General features: G+C 42.2%; 1 protein-coding gene across 1 annotated transcript in view; it reads right to left on the bottom strand.

Annotated features, from left to right (window-relative positions):
* LOC128740569 (mucin-5AC) overlaps nt 1-16,882 on the bottom strand; it is a 92,299-nt gene continuing 75,417 nt past the window's right edge. Inside the window, exons 4-7 of the mRNA XM_053836119.1 lie at nt 1,041-2,177; nt 820-974; nt 479-756; nt 1-410 (exon numbers count right to left, since the gene is read on the bottom strand). Of these exons, the coding sequence (XP_053692094.1) occupies nt 1-410; nt 479-756; nt 820-974; nt 1,041-2,177 (1,980 nt within the window). The remainder of the gene's footprint in view (nt 411-478; nt 757-819; nt 975-1,040; nt 2,178-16,882) is intronic.

Below are 16,882 nucleotides of genomic sequence, written 5' to 3'. Positions count from 1 at the left end.
TTATTTATACGGTGGCAGGTAAGCCTTGTTAGGTCCGAACGTGGACAGTTGCTGGACGCTAACTACTGGACTGTTAGCTGCCGGCTGGTAGTTGGGAATGGGAGTAATGAACGCGTTTGGGTTCTTTAGCGCTTGCCTAATCCATTGCACGTCGATGTTCGTGAAAGACACAACCTGATCCGGTCGACCGCAGCCATTATCCGCCGAATAGATACCCTTCAGGTAGTATGTTCCGCTGGTGTCAGCACAAGCCAAGGCACTACCGATATCTACCTCGCAGGCATCGGCCGTAGGACGACCGCAGATGTGCGACTCCGGTGTGAATCCATTGGCCGACAGCTGTCGTTGACTCTCCGATTCCGACAGGAGGGAAATCGGCATGTAGTGCATTAGGGCGTTTCCAATGTGAACTGAAATCAATCATACATTACTTTCTTTATGTAGATCTAAAGAAAACCTAAACAAAAGTGATACTCACTCCTCAATACCTCTCGTCCCCAGCCTGTGGTAACGCAGTTTTCGTACGATGCACTTGGAACAACGTCATTCTCGTCCAGGCAGATAGCTCCAATATGAGTATCGTAACGGAGTCGGTCTTCCAGAACCAAAAGAGCCACATCGTAGTTCAGCGTCGCCGGTTGATAAGCCGGATGGTAGATAACATTTTTCACTCGAACAATCTGGAATGTCTTTGGTTCAGCATCCACTCCCAATCTCCATTCGCCTCCCTTGATCATCACGTCACGCGGGTTCAAACTGAAAGTCAACGAATCAAGATTGGACTTCTATCCCCAAGGAAAAAAAACAATCTGAAATTACCCGTAAACACAGTTAGCTGCCGTTGCTACAGTATTTTCCGAAATGATAGCTCCTCCGCACAGAAGAGACTTGTTCGATTCAAGGATCACCATTGCTTGCCAAGGGAACTCGCCAAATCCGGTATCCCACTGTCCGGCTCCTCGTGGTTGAGTGTTCTACAAAAGCAAAATAAAAACAATTACAAAAGCTCATAACCTTTCATCAAAACAGTGTATATTCACATAATTCCGGGGAGCACATTGAGCATTTCCCTGCTTCTGGAACGGCTTGAACTTGGTATTTCCACTGTGAACAAACTGTAGTCCACCAGCGGTGAATCGCTTACTACCGGTACTGCCGCCATTGTACTGTTGCTGTTGGACGGTTGTTGTGGATGTGGACGATGCGGCCGCTGTGGCTCCTCGATCGTACTGGGACTTAGTTTGAGTAAACTGTGACTGGCTAGCGCTGGTCAGTTGATTCGGGGCGAAGGCCGGAGTGACGCGGCTCTGCGCTCCTTGAATCCCTTCGTTCCGAGTAACGCTGTTTCCGTTGCCATTACCGTTGTTGCCGTTCGGTTTATAGGAACCATCATCGAAGGGCAGCAGCTCGGGGTTGTACAATCCAAGCAGACCTACTGGCCATGGGTCAACGTAGTCCGGATCACGACAGCACACTCCAGTGAATCCTCGGTCGGGGCTACGGCACTCGGTGACTGGGACGCGGAACAGCTCCTGCTCCGGTGTTAGGGTGACGGGCGTCTTCGAAATAACACCAGTGGACGAACAGAATTGGGTCTCTGTACAGTTCATAGCAGCTGAGCAACCGATTGGCGGTAGTGGTGGTGGAGCGTCTCCTCCTACGGGGGGTGGTTGTACTGGCCGAGGTGGTGGCGAAGGTCGCACCGCAATTGGCGTGTCGTTGGCTGGATTCGGTACTTCATCCTGTGGAGGTCTCACTGCATTAGGATCGTCATTGGATGATGCCGGAACCTCTTCCCTTGGGGGAACATACTCATCACCACGGTATGGAGGGCGCGTGGTGGACGGTGGCGGTGGTGGGAAGTACCTCGTGGTGGTTTGTGGCGGTACATAGCGAGTGGGTGTTGGTGGCTGTGGTGGTGGTACGTAACGTGTGGTGGTTTGTGGTGGAATGTAACGTGTTGGTGTGGGTGGTGGTGGTGGGCGTGGTGTAGTGGGTCGTGGTGGTGGTGGTGGTGGGGGTGCTGTTACAACGTCAGTGTTTGTGTTTGCTCCTTCCGGTGGAAGGTATTGATTGTTTGGTACTCTTACTACGTATCCTTCGTTGGTCAGCACGGACGACTCGGAGATCAGGGACTGCGTTCGGCAGCATACTTCCGGGGAGAAACATTGGCCGTTCTAAAAATGAAAGTAATACCAAATGAAATCAGCATTAGTATGTTGATCCTCCATAGTAATGAATTTTAAGACGTCGTAACGAGTCGCAAGAAATTTTTTGACGTAGACATATTAGCATTTCAAAATCTAAAACTGTAAGTATCACGAAGAGTTGTTAGGTTTTTTCCTTATCGCTTTTCAATATTTTTACATTAATCGATCAAAAATCTTCTAAGCATCAAGTTCCATTAAAAACTAATGATGCAGAATGCGCAAGTACAAAAAGGCCAAATGTCATGCCATTTTCTTATTTTTGCTATTTCAGTTAAGTGTTTTGCTAGCACAGACATCAATTTGATGATCTTGAATTCAGCTACAGACAAGCGGGCGCCTAATAAAACGTAATTTAGTTTTTTACACTTTTAAAGTTTTACCTAGTGGAAATCTTTTTCGAGTCATTTTCTTTAAGATTTCTCAACTTGCCAAGCATAGGCGGCATCATTCTAGAGCCCTTCATGTCTGATTTCAGAACCACTATTTGACTTCCTTTGTCAAAAACAAAAACAACGCGCAGTTTATCTGCTTTTACCTTACGTATTATGATGCCGGCTTGCCGGGTGATAAATGTCTAGAAAATAAGCTGAAAATCGACAAAAAATGCGCATCACTAATCAACCGATCCGAAGGAAACCACACTCGCTAGCATTGGGCGAAAACAGAAACAGCTTACTGTTTTACCGTATTTAAATGGGCATGTATTTAGCTTGCTAATTGAGAACGATTAATCATCCTAAGCCCCGACGGACGCCCCATGTATCACACTTCGCTCTCTTTCTCTCTCTGTCTTACTCTATCAGCGGAGGCTTTGCGAGGTGAAGTAGACTCGGATTGTTTTCCGCGTGCGATTCCGAAGCCGTTGGAAACCAGTTCAATGGGATAACATGTGAATTTGACAGCTGATTGATACCGAAACTACACAACCAGGCTAAACCTGCTGAGCATGCAGAAAACCCCACTGGTTTTCGCCCGAGGACCAGTTATCGGATTACGATAATAAACAGTTTTTCGTCGATAAGAAAGTAGAGCAGACCACTGCACGAAACCAAAGTGCACAATGACGTACAGCCATCATGTACATTTGTGACAGTTTTCGCAGAGCAGGATCAGTGGTTGAGGCTTCGTTCTGAATTCCTCTTATCCCCTATTGCTAGTAATCCGTTTGTCGTGCTATTTTGAACCCGGATGTGATACCACCTGTATGGAGCCAGCCGACCAAATTGACACAGTCCATTCGGCAATTTTTACATAATGTTTTCGCTGACCGCATTGTTGGACGGCACGCGAAAGCACACCGCCAATGGATTCCCTGTCGCAGCACTAATTTAGAGGTTATAAACACGTAAGCTAAAATAGTCGCTAGTCGCCAGTGCTGATCCCGTCAAATATTCGCCAAATGTGTGCGATCAAACACATTCAATCATCTGTTAATCAGCCTAAAGGCTGTTGGCTGCTGAGTGGCCGCCGCACGTGATTATAACCGCCGACGACGATTGTTGGAGGCGGCGGTGGTGGTGGTGGCAGATCAGCGTCACACTCACGCAGTCAAGGCTGGCCGGAGACCGTCCGGCCGGCTGTTGTATTACCATGCCAGCTGTCACATCGGGAGGCGGCCGACCGGCCGGCCGGTGAAGTGCGGCGAGGTGATGATACCGCGAAATTAAGGTCAACACAGTAGTCACAACCTGGAGCATTAACATTCAAATAAGCCGACCACGACAGACTACTTACTACTCCGGCCGTAAATATTTGCTTAAGCGGATTTCGTTTTCCATGATCCTTCCCACCGGATGGCATATTGTTCCGCCAGTCAATGCACGCAAAAAAAGGCTTCGGAATGGCAATACATGCGAACGAAATCGATCGATCGTGGACTTACGAGAGTGGTGGACTCTTAGCAAGACTAAGCGGCGAAGAAAGTAAATGGTGTTAGGTTAGGGTCAAAACCAGTCGGTTTTAACTTTTTTTGCATTTAAAAAATTGCGCACCTCTCATTTTGTTAGTGTAGAACGATGCCTATATTTTGATTTTGACATTTGCTCTTCAGTCATCAAAATGGTGTCCAAGCTAGAGAAGCAACGCATTAAAATTATACTTGTGCTTTACAAAAATCCAAGCTACTCATACGAGTTAGTGAAATCAATCAAAGTGGCCAAATCAACTGTCATTAATTTCATAAAAGTGTTCGATGGACGGAAGCCTGGAACGGCGGTAAATCGGAAGCCAGAAACCGCAGCGACGACCAAAAGTGGCCAGCGCTTTCAAATGGAACTACAACCTCTTCGTCGGAATTGTTGCAAACAAGCAGGGAATGTCGTCTACAACCATGCATTAAACTAAAAAATGAGGAGCTACTGACCCCCAATATGCGTCGACGAACAATAAAGATAAAGAAAATACAATCCCGGAAGCTGTACAAGGCAATGCTAATGAAGTGCTGAGCAGGAGTAAACGGTAACCGGAAAGGAATGAGGTGACAGACATTTTCGAACATATGAAACTGTCGAAGTTCGCTAAGAAATATATGACTTGGTAGACAATCCGTACCCACGGTTTGAAAAGGAACATTTCTATTGCAACCGTTGCGTCTATTCAAGCATCGGCCAAAACTTTCGTTTCGTGATGTGGCGAAGAAGGCGAATGTTTCCATCTGGTTTGTCCAAAAAAACGATTAAACGTACCGGGCTGCACAACTTCAAAGTCCGGAAGACACCGAAGCGGAACGGCAAACAAAACTCGTTGGCCAAAACCCACCTCAGGAAGATGTACCAAGAGTGGGACGAACCTAAGGTGCGTCGTGATGTACGGAGAGACCTACATTTCCTTAGTTTTCCATTAGATTTAGTTTTCCTTCGCCCTTTACTACATCACGGTTGACCGTTCCTGAGGAGGTAAAGAAGAAGATGATGGACAAGTTCCCTAAAAAATGCTTGATATGTTTGACAAGATGGGCCAGGCCTACAAGTAACATTAACGGGCAAATCTACCGGGACCAATGCCTCCAGTAGCGCCGGCTGCCCTTCATGCGGTGCCACGAATGAGAAACGCTGTTTTGGTCATCATTGAAAAAAAGGAAAGAGCTAGGTGGTAATCAATGGATTGCTGTAATTACCGCGGCATTACTCTGGTCAACAAGGTGCTGCCTACAAGGTGCTCTTTCAGATTTTGTTACGTCGTCTATCCCCAAAAGCAAGAGAACTCGTAGTGCAAATTGCCGGATGCCGCTACTGGCTTAACAGTCCTATTTAAAGGTGAAAGTTATTAGAAAATGGGACTGGTATGCGAGTAGCGGTAGAAACGTCCGAAGTACAACGCATCACATTTTCGTGGATTTAAAGGCAGCATACGATACAGTCGAGTGCGAACAACCTAATAGATAACGCACGAGTACGGTTTTTCGAATAATCTGACGCGACTGATCAAAACAACCCTCGAGCTAGTGATGTATTATGTGCGTGTCTCAGGGCACTCTCGAGTCCTTTCGAATCGCACAGAGGGTTGCGGTAAGGGAATGGACTGTCCTGTACGTTTTTCAACATCACTATTTAAAGTGTGATCCGGGGAGCGGGTATCGAATCAAGAGGAATGATCTTTAGCAAGAGTAGCCAGCTCTTAGCCTTCGTAGACGACCTCGACATCATTACTAGAAACAATCTATGCCAGACTGAAAACGGAGGCTAGGAGGATTGGATTACAAAAATATGCTAGAAAGAGGCTCCAGAGAACGGACGGACTCACGGACAGTGACTATTGACGGCAATGAACCGGAAGTGGTTGATGAGCTCGTATATTTGAGATCTTTGGTCACCGCCGACAATAATACGGGTAAGCAAATTCAACGACGCATTCAATCTGGAAGTCGAGCCTAATTTCCCCCCCTTGAAATAGTAAGGACGAACATGCGCCGTAATTGAATGAAAGGTGTTGCGGACTATTTTTGGCGATGTGCAAGCGAAAACTGAAGAGTGGCGTAGACGCACGAACCACGAGCGACAGGCACTTCTTGGAAAGGTTCCAATCATACACCTAAAGAAAGTTGGGAGACTACAACGGCTTGACACAAGGATGCCAGACGACTGTGAGGTGAAATTCGTTCTCTTCAAGAACCCCATCGACATTAAGAATAGAGGGGCGCAACGTGCTAGATGGCTCAACTCAACGAATTGGCGACAAATATCCTAGGACCGAGTATATTGAAGAGAAATTCTTGCCATCCCGGCTCTATGATATTAGAAGTAAGTAAGTACATTGAATCAATGTTGACAGTGACTTACGTGGATGTTCTTGCTTGTGCGACAGTAGATCCGCTTGAAATACATTTTCCGAAAAATTGCGAAAAAGTTAAGTAATAATCATGAGTAATAGCTATTGCAATCATCCATTTAGGCGAGCAGATCTCGGTTCTGATTATCATTGGTTTCAAGTTTGAACGAACATGCTAGTATAGAGATTCATCATTACAGACCAAATTATCTAAGAAGAACCTAAGAATTGGTAGATATTGTGAGTTAGTACAAAGCAAAATTTGCAAGAAGGGTTAATATGATTCAATGCCTATGCTATTTCTATAATAACCAGCAGCAGAAAGCAACTATCTCTTCTTTTCTTAGTGATACTTTCTTACCTTGAAGCTCCTTGATTTTAGGACAGCACATGTGAACTATATTATGGTCTTAGGAGAAGAACAAGCAAAACGAAACAAACAAAATTTAGCTTCGCGTGTTTATTTAGTTTTTCTTCCTCCGAATTACTAGCGATTCATAGCTTTGAGTCAGATATGGTAGGCGAGCCTAACTGTTCCTGTGGACTTTGAGAAAAATACTGTGTTTAAATTTTTCAGTTTCATCGTTCGTCAATCACAGATATGATCACTCAATCGTAACAAGTGTGTCTGAAGACATCTTTCGGTGTTTTTTCAAAGTAGCACGCGTCACCACTAGTGCGCCAATAAATAATTTGCTAAACAGCTCGTTCGACACGCCATGCATTTGGCGTGCACGCCAATCAGGCACAAGCCGCGTACCTGGCAGACAGACACACTATCAAACATTGAGATATTATGTTGCCCAGTACACCGTGGCGCTCAATTAAAATTCTAACCGAAGAAGCCTGATAAATTTCCCACCTTAATCATCGGCGGCACTTCGCTTGTTCTTACCTAAGCGTGAGCATGGAACCATAAATCGCATTTACAGCACATCGTCAGTACGGTTACGTGCGTTCGTTCCGGTAGAACCTGTAAATGCAGCGTGAATGCCGCCAGGTGTACAGATGACCGTTGTCAATTAATGGCTTGCTTACATTCAATTAGCACTCGCATCTCTTCGGTTGTACAGAAGGCAGTGTGACCCTCTCTGTGACTTCAGACCGTACAACCCATCATCAAACAGCAATCAGTGCTTCCTAATGCGGCTGCCCAGCAGGCGAGTGACATTCTTCCGAATCAGCTTCGCTACACACTTCAATCAATCTCAGCACGACGCTTTTTTCCTGATTTACGATGTTCCACAGGACGTTTGAGTAGATTGATTGACGGAGCATGGAAATGTCACAAATTCGTTTAGCATTACACACACGTTCTTCAGTACCTTCGACGGAAAAACTTATGCTTGACCCACTGCTAACTCCAAGACTAGAACCACACTGAGACGAGCCCACTGATCGTACACGGTAGGCTCAACCGTGTCAACAGCGTAGCTTAATTTGTCACTATTTACAATGTGGGTATAACACACCGAACGCGACACGATTGCACAGCCTAAAGGCCAATCGAATGACCGCCGGGTGCCGGCTACAAACTGTCAGAGTTTCGTGTGGTTCAATGCCATCGGCCATAAATTCTTGTCCTTGATCATCATCTCTTTGCGTGACAGCATCGTCGATGACATTAGATCCGATCTCGCGATCGATGAACAAATGGACAAATGTTGGACACCGCCATCCGTCGCGGTATCGAAGACGCTTTGCCAACTTGGGATACATTCTTGCGGTATATTTGTCCGCTGCATGGCGAATTAGACACACAATACCATTTGAACGATTGACGTCTACCACCACTCGGAATTCATTTCCATATTATTTATATATGACTTCGGTCGACACGGTTGAGCTACTCGGAACCGGCTAGATGGAGACCCACCTTACCCGCCACCTTGCTTCCCCTTTGCGATGGAAATTAGCGTTTCCCGGATCGATCTTCTTGGTTTGACATGATTACACGTTGAGATTTTTATGGGACCAGTTTCGTTGCTTGGTTGAGGTTCCTTTTCTTTTCTTTTAGAAAAGAAGCTTTCGATATGGGTAGCCCGCAAATTATGCAGGAATCAGGCGAAGCAGATGGGATTACCAATCACCAATGACGATCACTCAAAAGTGACATCCGGGTGAAGACGGGCTGGCGATTTTGGCGCTTCCAGCGTGCGTGTCGATTTCAGCTTGTTCTTTTGAGCACATTTATAACAGCCAGCGCTCGGCAGGCGAAAAGGATATAATAATGGCATGGCGGGACGCTAAATTAATGCTTTGACTTGCTAGGTGTGATATATTTTATAATACGTATCGTGACTAATTTGGTACACTCACACCATGTGATTGTGGCTTTGATAAAATTAGTTGTGACTGAAGCATGAGTTCGCAATTCATTACGGGACCATTCACGATATATTGAGAATCTATACCTATAAAGAAGGATTTCTGTCTGTCTGTCTGTCTGTCTGTCTGTCTGTCTGTCTGTCCGTATGTTCCTTATAGAATCGAAAACTACTGAACCAATCGGCATGAAAATATGCATGTAGAGGTTTTTCGGGGCCAGGAAAGGTTTTAGTGATGGTTAGAAACCCCTCCCCCAACTAAGAGGGGGGGCTCCCACACAAATGAAACACAAATTTCTGCATAACTCGACAACTAATCAAGCAAATAGAACAAAATTTGGCATGTGGGTGTTTTCGGTGACAAGAATTTATTCTATGGTAAATTTAGACCTCTCCCCTCTTTTTAAGGGGAATTATAACTCCTCTCCTCTTTAAAAGGGGGGGCTTCCATACAAATTTCCTCATAACTCGAGAACTAATCAAGCAAATGGAACCAAATTTGGCATGTGGGTGTTTTTGGAGACAAAAATTTTTCTATGATGAATTGGAACCCCTCCCCGTTTGAGGAATCCCCCCACTCCCTTATACACATGAAATACAAATTTCCTCATAACTGAAGAACTAATCAAGCAAATGGAACAAAATTTGGCATGTAAAAGTTTTCGAGGGCAAGAATATTTTCTATGGTGAATAAGGACCCCTCCCCACTTTAAGAGGGGGGGCTCCTATACAAACTAAATACAAATTTCCTCATAACTCGCGAACTAATCAAGCAAATGGAACAAAATTTGGCACGTGGATGTTTTTGGAGACAAAATTTTTTTCTATGATGAATTGGGACCCCTCTCCACTTTAGGAAGGGGGGCTCCTATACAAATGAAATGCAAATTTCCTCATAATTCGAGAATTAATCAAGCAAATGGAACCAAATTTGGCATGTGAAAGTTTTCTAGGGCATGAATATTTTCTATGGTGAATTAGAACTCCTCCCCACTTTAAGAGGGGGGGCTCCTATACAAACGAAATACAAATTTCCTCATAACTCGAGAACTAATCAAGCAAATGGAACCAAATTTGACACGTGGGTGTTTTTGGAGACAAAATTTTTTTCTATGATGAACTGGGACCCCTCCTCACTTTAGGAGGGGGGGCTCCTATACAAATGAAATACAAATTTCCTCATAACTCGAGAGCTAATCAAGCAAATGAAACCAAATTTGGCATGTGAAAGTTTTCGAGGGCAAGAATATTTTTTATGGTGAATTAGGACCCCTCCCAACTTTAAGAGGGGGGGCTCCTATACAAACGAAATACAAATTTCCTCATAACTCTAGCAAATGGAACCAAATTTATCATGTGGGTGTTTTTGTAGGCAAGAATATTTTCTATGGTATATTTTCTATGGATTTCCCCACTTTAAGAGGGGGGGGGGCTCCTATACAAATGAAAAACAAATTTCCTCATAACTCGAGAACTAATCAAGCAAATGGAACCAAATTTGACATGTAATTGGTTTTGGACGCAAGATTTTTTTCTATGGTGAATTGAGACCCCTCTCTTCTTTAGAAAGCGAGTTATGGCCCATCTCCCCTTTAAGAGGGTGGGCTTCCATACAAATGAAATGCAAATTTCCTCTTATCTCGAGAACTAATCAATCAAATGGAACCAAATTTGGCATGTGGGAGATTTTGGAGTCTTGAATTTATTTTACGATAGTTAGAGACCTCTCACCCCTGTGATAGGGGGATATGGACTCTCATACAAATAAAACAGAAATTTTTGCGAAACTCAAAAACTAATCGATCTCGAGAAATTCGAGACTCTTCCATAAAACATTAGTCAATACAAGACCACAAAAACTATCTATAGTAACACTAGATCATTCAGGACGAGACGGTCGCGAGTGTTGCTGGTGACCCGCCGTCGGAAGCGCCGCCCACTGGGGGGCTTGCAAAACTCGAGATTGTGACAAAGATCATCCGAGATTCATGATTTATGTACAACACAGGTTAATTTGTGGCAATACGAAGTTTGTCGGGTCAGCTAGTTTATATATAAATGCTGTGAATCACAATAATTTTATACTTACTAGCTAACGTTTGAATTAAAGATTCGTATTCGAAGCTTAGGCAAATAGGACACTCTACTTTTCGTCCTGACAATAAGAGCCCAGTAACGGTTCGTTACTATTCAAGAGATGACGCTTTTCCAGTGATAGTAAAATTAAAATTTCTCACTTATCTATGTTTACCTGCCTAAAAAACAATCACTAATCATATTTTATTTGTGGTACAGCTACTCTGTTACACTCAATGTTCATGACTTCTGCTTAATTTTGATAAAAAAAACAAACATTCCCTATGCCTCTCCATAGCGTCTTACTACCAGTCATCCGAGAGCTCTGAAAAGTGATTTGATTTGATGATTTGTACGAGAACCAGGAGCCGAATATGTATGCGACATTCTAATTCGAAAAAATTAAATTTCGCAACATGAACGCAATAAATAAAAACAATGTTTCCCAACTATTTATTGGATCAGGTGTCAAACGTTATATTGCGATTAGCGATAAACACAAAAGAAACTTAGATGCATGAGAGAGTAAGGTTACTGTGTTGAGTAAATTTATTGGGGCTCAAAATTCAGCTGTTTCCGAAATGTATAATATGCGTTACGAAGTAACGACATCTGTTGTATTCAACAAGGAAACATTGATAGTTTCAAGCATTATCTGACGTATGGCGCATGATGAAACACTTGTGCCAACTTCTGTTATTTATTATCAAGAACTATAGGCGGTGTCCTAACAGGATATATAACCTTTCCGATAAAGTCCAATTTCGTATCCGAAATTAAAAGTTGAAGATTTCTCCAACTTTCAAATTATGAGAAAGCCTTGCGAACCGAATTACTATCTAAAGAAGAGGTGTGGACCAAATTTGCATTGTTACTCATCAGCCATTTTGCAAAAAATATAAACCAGCAACTAATTTCAAATATTTTTGAGTGATTCTTCGAATCAGAATAGAACTTCCCCGCGAAAACAAACTGTTACTAGGAAAACTGTTCACAACTCTAACTTGAATTAATCAACGCTGATGCTGAGGCTACAATGAAACATTCTAACTTAAATTTTCAATTAGTAAGATAAAACCAACGCACTCTAGTCCACCGTTTGCGCATTTCATTACACTGTCTGTCGAAAATAATGCCAAGTTTAAACATAATACAATCTCTAGGTTATTTATCTATCTCTGTTCATTTTCTCTGGGTGTATAAAGTCAAACCGCATACCACAATTTTTCTATTTCACTGCGTAATTCAATCTGCTCTGTGGTTAGCATTTCAGATGTCGTTGAAGCATCAAGTGCAAGTCCCATCCATCTTGAAGGGTCGAAGTAGGGTACGGGAGGGTATTCCCATCACGCTACTAATTTCGGCATACATTACCTTTTTTGGTTACACTTTCCCAAATAAAAACTTTGCCGCTATACAACAATACTGAAACGAATGTAGCACTCATAGGCTTTAATGTGTTATAACTATTTTCATAAAAATGTAATTAGTTTGCTTAATTTTATTCAATAAACATCAAAACCACTGTTTTTCCACTGGCACGTAACCAGGCTGAAAAAACTAGCAGCAATCGCTTACGCGTATCCGCTCTTGATGATGGTTTGGAAAACACACAATTATGATCAAGTTTACTTACTCTAGAAACTAAACAGCTGTGAATATGCTATCACAGAACAATTCTACTTCTTTTTATCACGGAAGAACACAAAAATTCCCCTCTGATATGTAAATATAAATCAATTTTCATTCACTAGCCGTTAGCAGCATTTTGTTTTTAATTCCAGCGTATGGTGCGTTACTTGCACTAGTACCAATATATGTGCTGACATATCTGGTATTTGAGTGACAACTGGCGCTAGTGTATATGACCGATTCAGTGACACACTAGCGCCAGCAGCAAGCTGTTGTCAATGCAAAACTAATTATCTTCAATGAGCCCGGAATGTAGGCAATAGCGAGGAGTTATTTTTCGGTCTCTCTTTTCTTGTCTCTTTTGATCTGTTTTTGAAAAGCATTTAATCGCTGTGCTAGCTATTTCGGCCTGTCGGATTTAAAAAACACAGACACCACTATAGAAAATGGGCTCAATTTAGCCGCAGCGACTTCATCATTTCTCACGACTATAACTCAAATTCAGTAGCGTTTTATTAAGACCAAAATACACGCCGATATTCAGTAAATGCTATTCTATCAACTGGTATAAAAATCTTGTCTCGAATAAATAAAGTTTCAACGTACTTCCTGAATATTATTCAGGCTACTGCTTAATGGGCTGGAAATACCCACCCGTACCCTACCTAGATCCACAGAGTCATTAGGAATTAGGAATTAAAAGTTGGTTTTTTACATTCATTTTCACATCCTTATAAGGAGCAAATTTTTTTAGGCGGCACATTCTCTCATAATTAGGAAACTTTGTGGTATTTAATTATGTAATTTAGAAACAACTTTCCCTCTATAGGTTATTGATGTCATTTATATATTCAAACATGGGACAACGGCAATGTGAAACTAAGTTGACTCCAAACTAAAAGAAAGCAGGAAAATTAAAATAATTCTAAACAACAAATTGCTTTAGAACATGATGCTTTTTCTATTGGAGTAATTCTCGCTGAAATGGGGCCACTACTGACACGAGGTCTTCAAATAGTGGAACTATTGCGCTTCATTGGTTGAAAATGGTTAAAAATAAGAATTACACTTTTGATACCTCGAAATAGTGGACCCCTCGTTCGCCAAGGGGCCTAACAGTTTCAAAAAAAGTTGAATTTTGAGATCTATATCATGTGATATTTCATAAATTTGCCATGAAACAACTAACAAATGGCCCGGTTCTGTAAAGAAGAAGAACTGGACTTTCAAATGGAGTGAAAATATTTTTGGCGGCCATCTTGGATTTGGTCACCATATTTGATTTTATCAAAAAATGGCCGTTTTCACCATGAGCCCCCAACCGATTTTCATTTTAAGACCACCATAGAAAAACTGAGAAAAAATGCTATAGGAAACATTCATAAAATTAAGTGTGCAATGGCATTAACTGAATAAAACAACCAGTTATTTGTACCAAGGATCACAATTTTCATATAATTATTGTGATATTTTCAAAATTTGCTATAAAACAAACCACAAACGACGTGGTTTTGTAAAGAGGAGAGATAGAGTTTATAAATGAAGTGAAAAAAAATCGGCGGCCATCTTGGATTTGGCCGCCATGTTGGATTTTATCCAAAAATCGCTGTTTTCGCCATGATCCCCCCCAACCGGGTTTAATTTCAAGCCCACCATCGGAAACCATCGGCATTATACTCCTATGATATTGTTGGTCCTGGGCTGCAGTTCTCCAATCCCCTCGAACACCAGCTGAACATGCATCGTCCTCGACAGCGTACAATTTTGGTTACTCTTTCGTCCGGCATTCTGGTCACGTGCCCAGCCCTCCACGGCCTGCCACATTGTACTACCTTCACTATATCAGCATATATGTATACTAGATACAACTCGTGGTTCGTGCGTCTATGCCACACTCCATTTTCCATTTTGCCACCAAGTAGAGATCGCAGAATTTTACTCGTCGAACAGCTTCTTCTGGTGTCCAAGATAGTTAGGGATGGATAAAACGAAAACTTTAGCTATAGTAAATCATAAAGTACAAAGAATTTTATCTTTTTTTAAAAAAATAACACCTCTACCATTTTTTGCTAAAAACTTTATGCATATGTGTATATTAAATCGCCAAAGTTTCATCAAGATCCGTTTGCCGCTTTTTGAGTTATGCTTCAGTAAAATTGGTCTGTTTTTAACCTGAATTCGGCTATAACTTATTAACTCATAAAGATAAAGCAAAACAGTCTTCTGCAAAAATATTCTTCTCTTACGTATACAAATTTTTGTAGAACATCATATTGAGCTATTTGTTGAGATAAATGAGTTATAAGAGGAAATATGATTTTACGGGTCGTCCATAAACAAACGTCCACTGCTGAAAATACGTAAGAGTTAGAATTTTGAAATGTTTAGAAAAGTTATGGGAAATTAATCTATCTTTAATGTTTTGAAACTAAAAAATGGAAAACAAACTTATTTAAAAAATTATTACTTGAATTGTTGTTACGGTATCATCTGAACATTGGACGACCCTTTCAAAAGATGCGTCATGTTTTCATTCAAAAAGTTGCCGAAGACTTCATTGAGCTAGAATATTCCGTTTAGGCGCAATCATTTTTGTCCGTCTAAAATCGCTTTCTGGACCATAGTGCATCGTTGTCACATGTCATGAGCGTATCAAGGCATATGAATTCCTTCACTAAATACTTCATAATGTTCCCCATCCAGCACCACCTCGTCACCAACACCATTTATACTCACACGATCACTGCCAGTAACCATGAACTGCGTTTTGGCGGTGTCAGTTGTAAGTCCCAATCTCGTTGCTTCCCAATTAAAAGGCTCTACGGTTGATTCCGACGATATCGACGTCATCCGCAAAACTAAGCAGCATGTGAGATTTCATGACGATAGGTAATGCTAAATACAACGTCACGAAAGTAGCTGTCATCCGTTATGTCCAAGCGTTATCTACCACAACTCATTTCGTTTGACTGAATCGTACCCCGCCCTTAAAACCCACAAACAGATGATGAGCCTGCAAGTTGTACTCTTGGAACTTTTCTAGTATAACTGATGCAGAGTAAACATTTGATCTGTCGTCGAGCTACCCTTACAAAAACCAGCTGTCGTCTAGTAGATAAAGGACTTCGCTAGCGGTCTCAGTCAATAAAAACACACAGGATACGGGACAACACCTTATAGGCAAAATTGAGCAATGAAATGCCTCACTAGTTTTTACAGTCGAGTCAATGTTCTTTTTTAGAAATAGGGCAAATAAAGCTATCTAACCACTCCTCCGGCATTTGTTCGTTTTCTTAGATCCAGATAACGATCCGGTGGATTGCTACGTAACGTAGGGCCGGTTGCTTCCCGCTTTTGGAAGTGTAGCCGGAAGACCGCCCTTCTCAACAGTCTTGCCGTTTTTCAGCTCACTGGCTTCCTACCCAAGTAACAATGAGTGTTTTATTAACCTCTTATGATGGTTTTCATGACCAAAATTGGTCACAAATACCATCATAAGAGTGCAATAAAACTCAAATTGTTGCTTGGGTAACCTCCTCCTCTGGCAGGGGTTCCACAGCTTGCCCATCGCTCACATTCCTATCTTGTTCCTGCTGATCTCCGTGTTTACCTCTTCATGCAACATCTGCTCCGGATGTGCTACTTCCACCCGGCTGCTACCGCCGTTTTGTCAGTGAGTATGCGATTCCTGGCCTGGTTCTGCTCGTCTGTCGTTACCAGTCGTTAGATGTTGAAACGTAGTATCCGCTCAGTGCGAGCCTCCGCTGCGTTCGACAATCTTACACACGACGAGGATCGATATTTGGTCCCCGAAAAGACTGTACACACCTAATCGGTTCGGTAAAATTTTACCGAAATCTAAACAGCAGAACGTTCGGTAAAATTTTTTATTGCGCCAAACATTATTAATGATCTGTAAACGTCGATTGGCACCATCGAAATTTTTACCGAACGTTCAGCTGTTTAGATTTCGGTAAAATTTTACCGAATTCGGTGCTTTTTGTTAAGTGTGTACATCGATTATAACCGAAAAGTGTTGCAGGTCAATCAGAACATGATCGATCTAAAAGCTACAATCTCCATTTGGTTGCCTCCAGGTGCTTTAGACGTGGAAAGTAAGTGCTACAGATGGACCATTCCTCTGGCCGTGGCAAAATCTATTAGCCGAAACACAGCCCAACATAAAGAATATAGCCTTATAAAGGATTAACGGTAATTTAAACTTTTAATTGTCCGCTATTATTGCACATTTTTATTTATTTGAAATGAAAAAATAACCATCATGATGCGATTGTCTCATTTTTTCAAGCCAAAGCATGCTTTTCAGAGGCAAGTTCCCCATTTTATGAGTCTGATAAAGCCAGGGGCTTG

The sequence above is a fragment of the Sabethes cyaneus genome, chromosome 3, assembly GCF_943734655.1.
Source record: "Sabethes cyaneus chromosome 3, idSabCyanKW18_F2, whole genome shotgun sequence".
Classification (NCBI taxonomy): Eukaryota; Metazoa; Arthropoda; class Insecta; order Diptera; family Culicidae; genus Sabethes; species Sabethes cyaneus.
The sequence above is the reverse complement of the archived record's forward strand: the minus strand, read 5'-3'. Positions and strand labels throughout refer to the sequence as shown.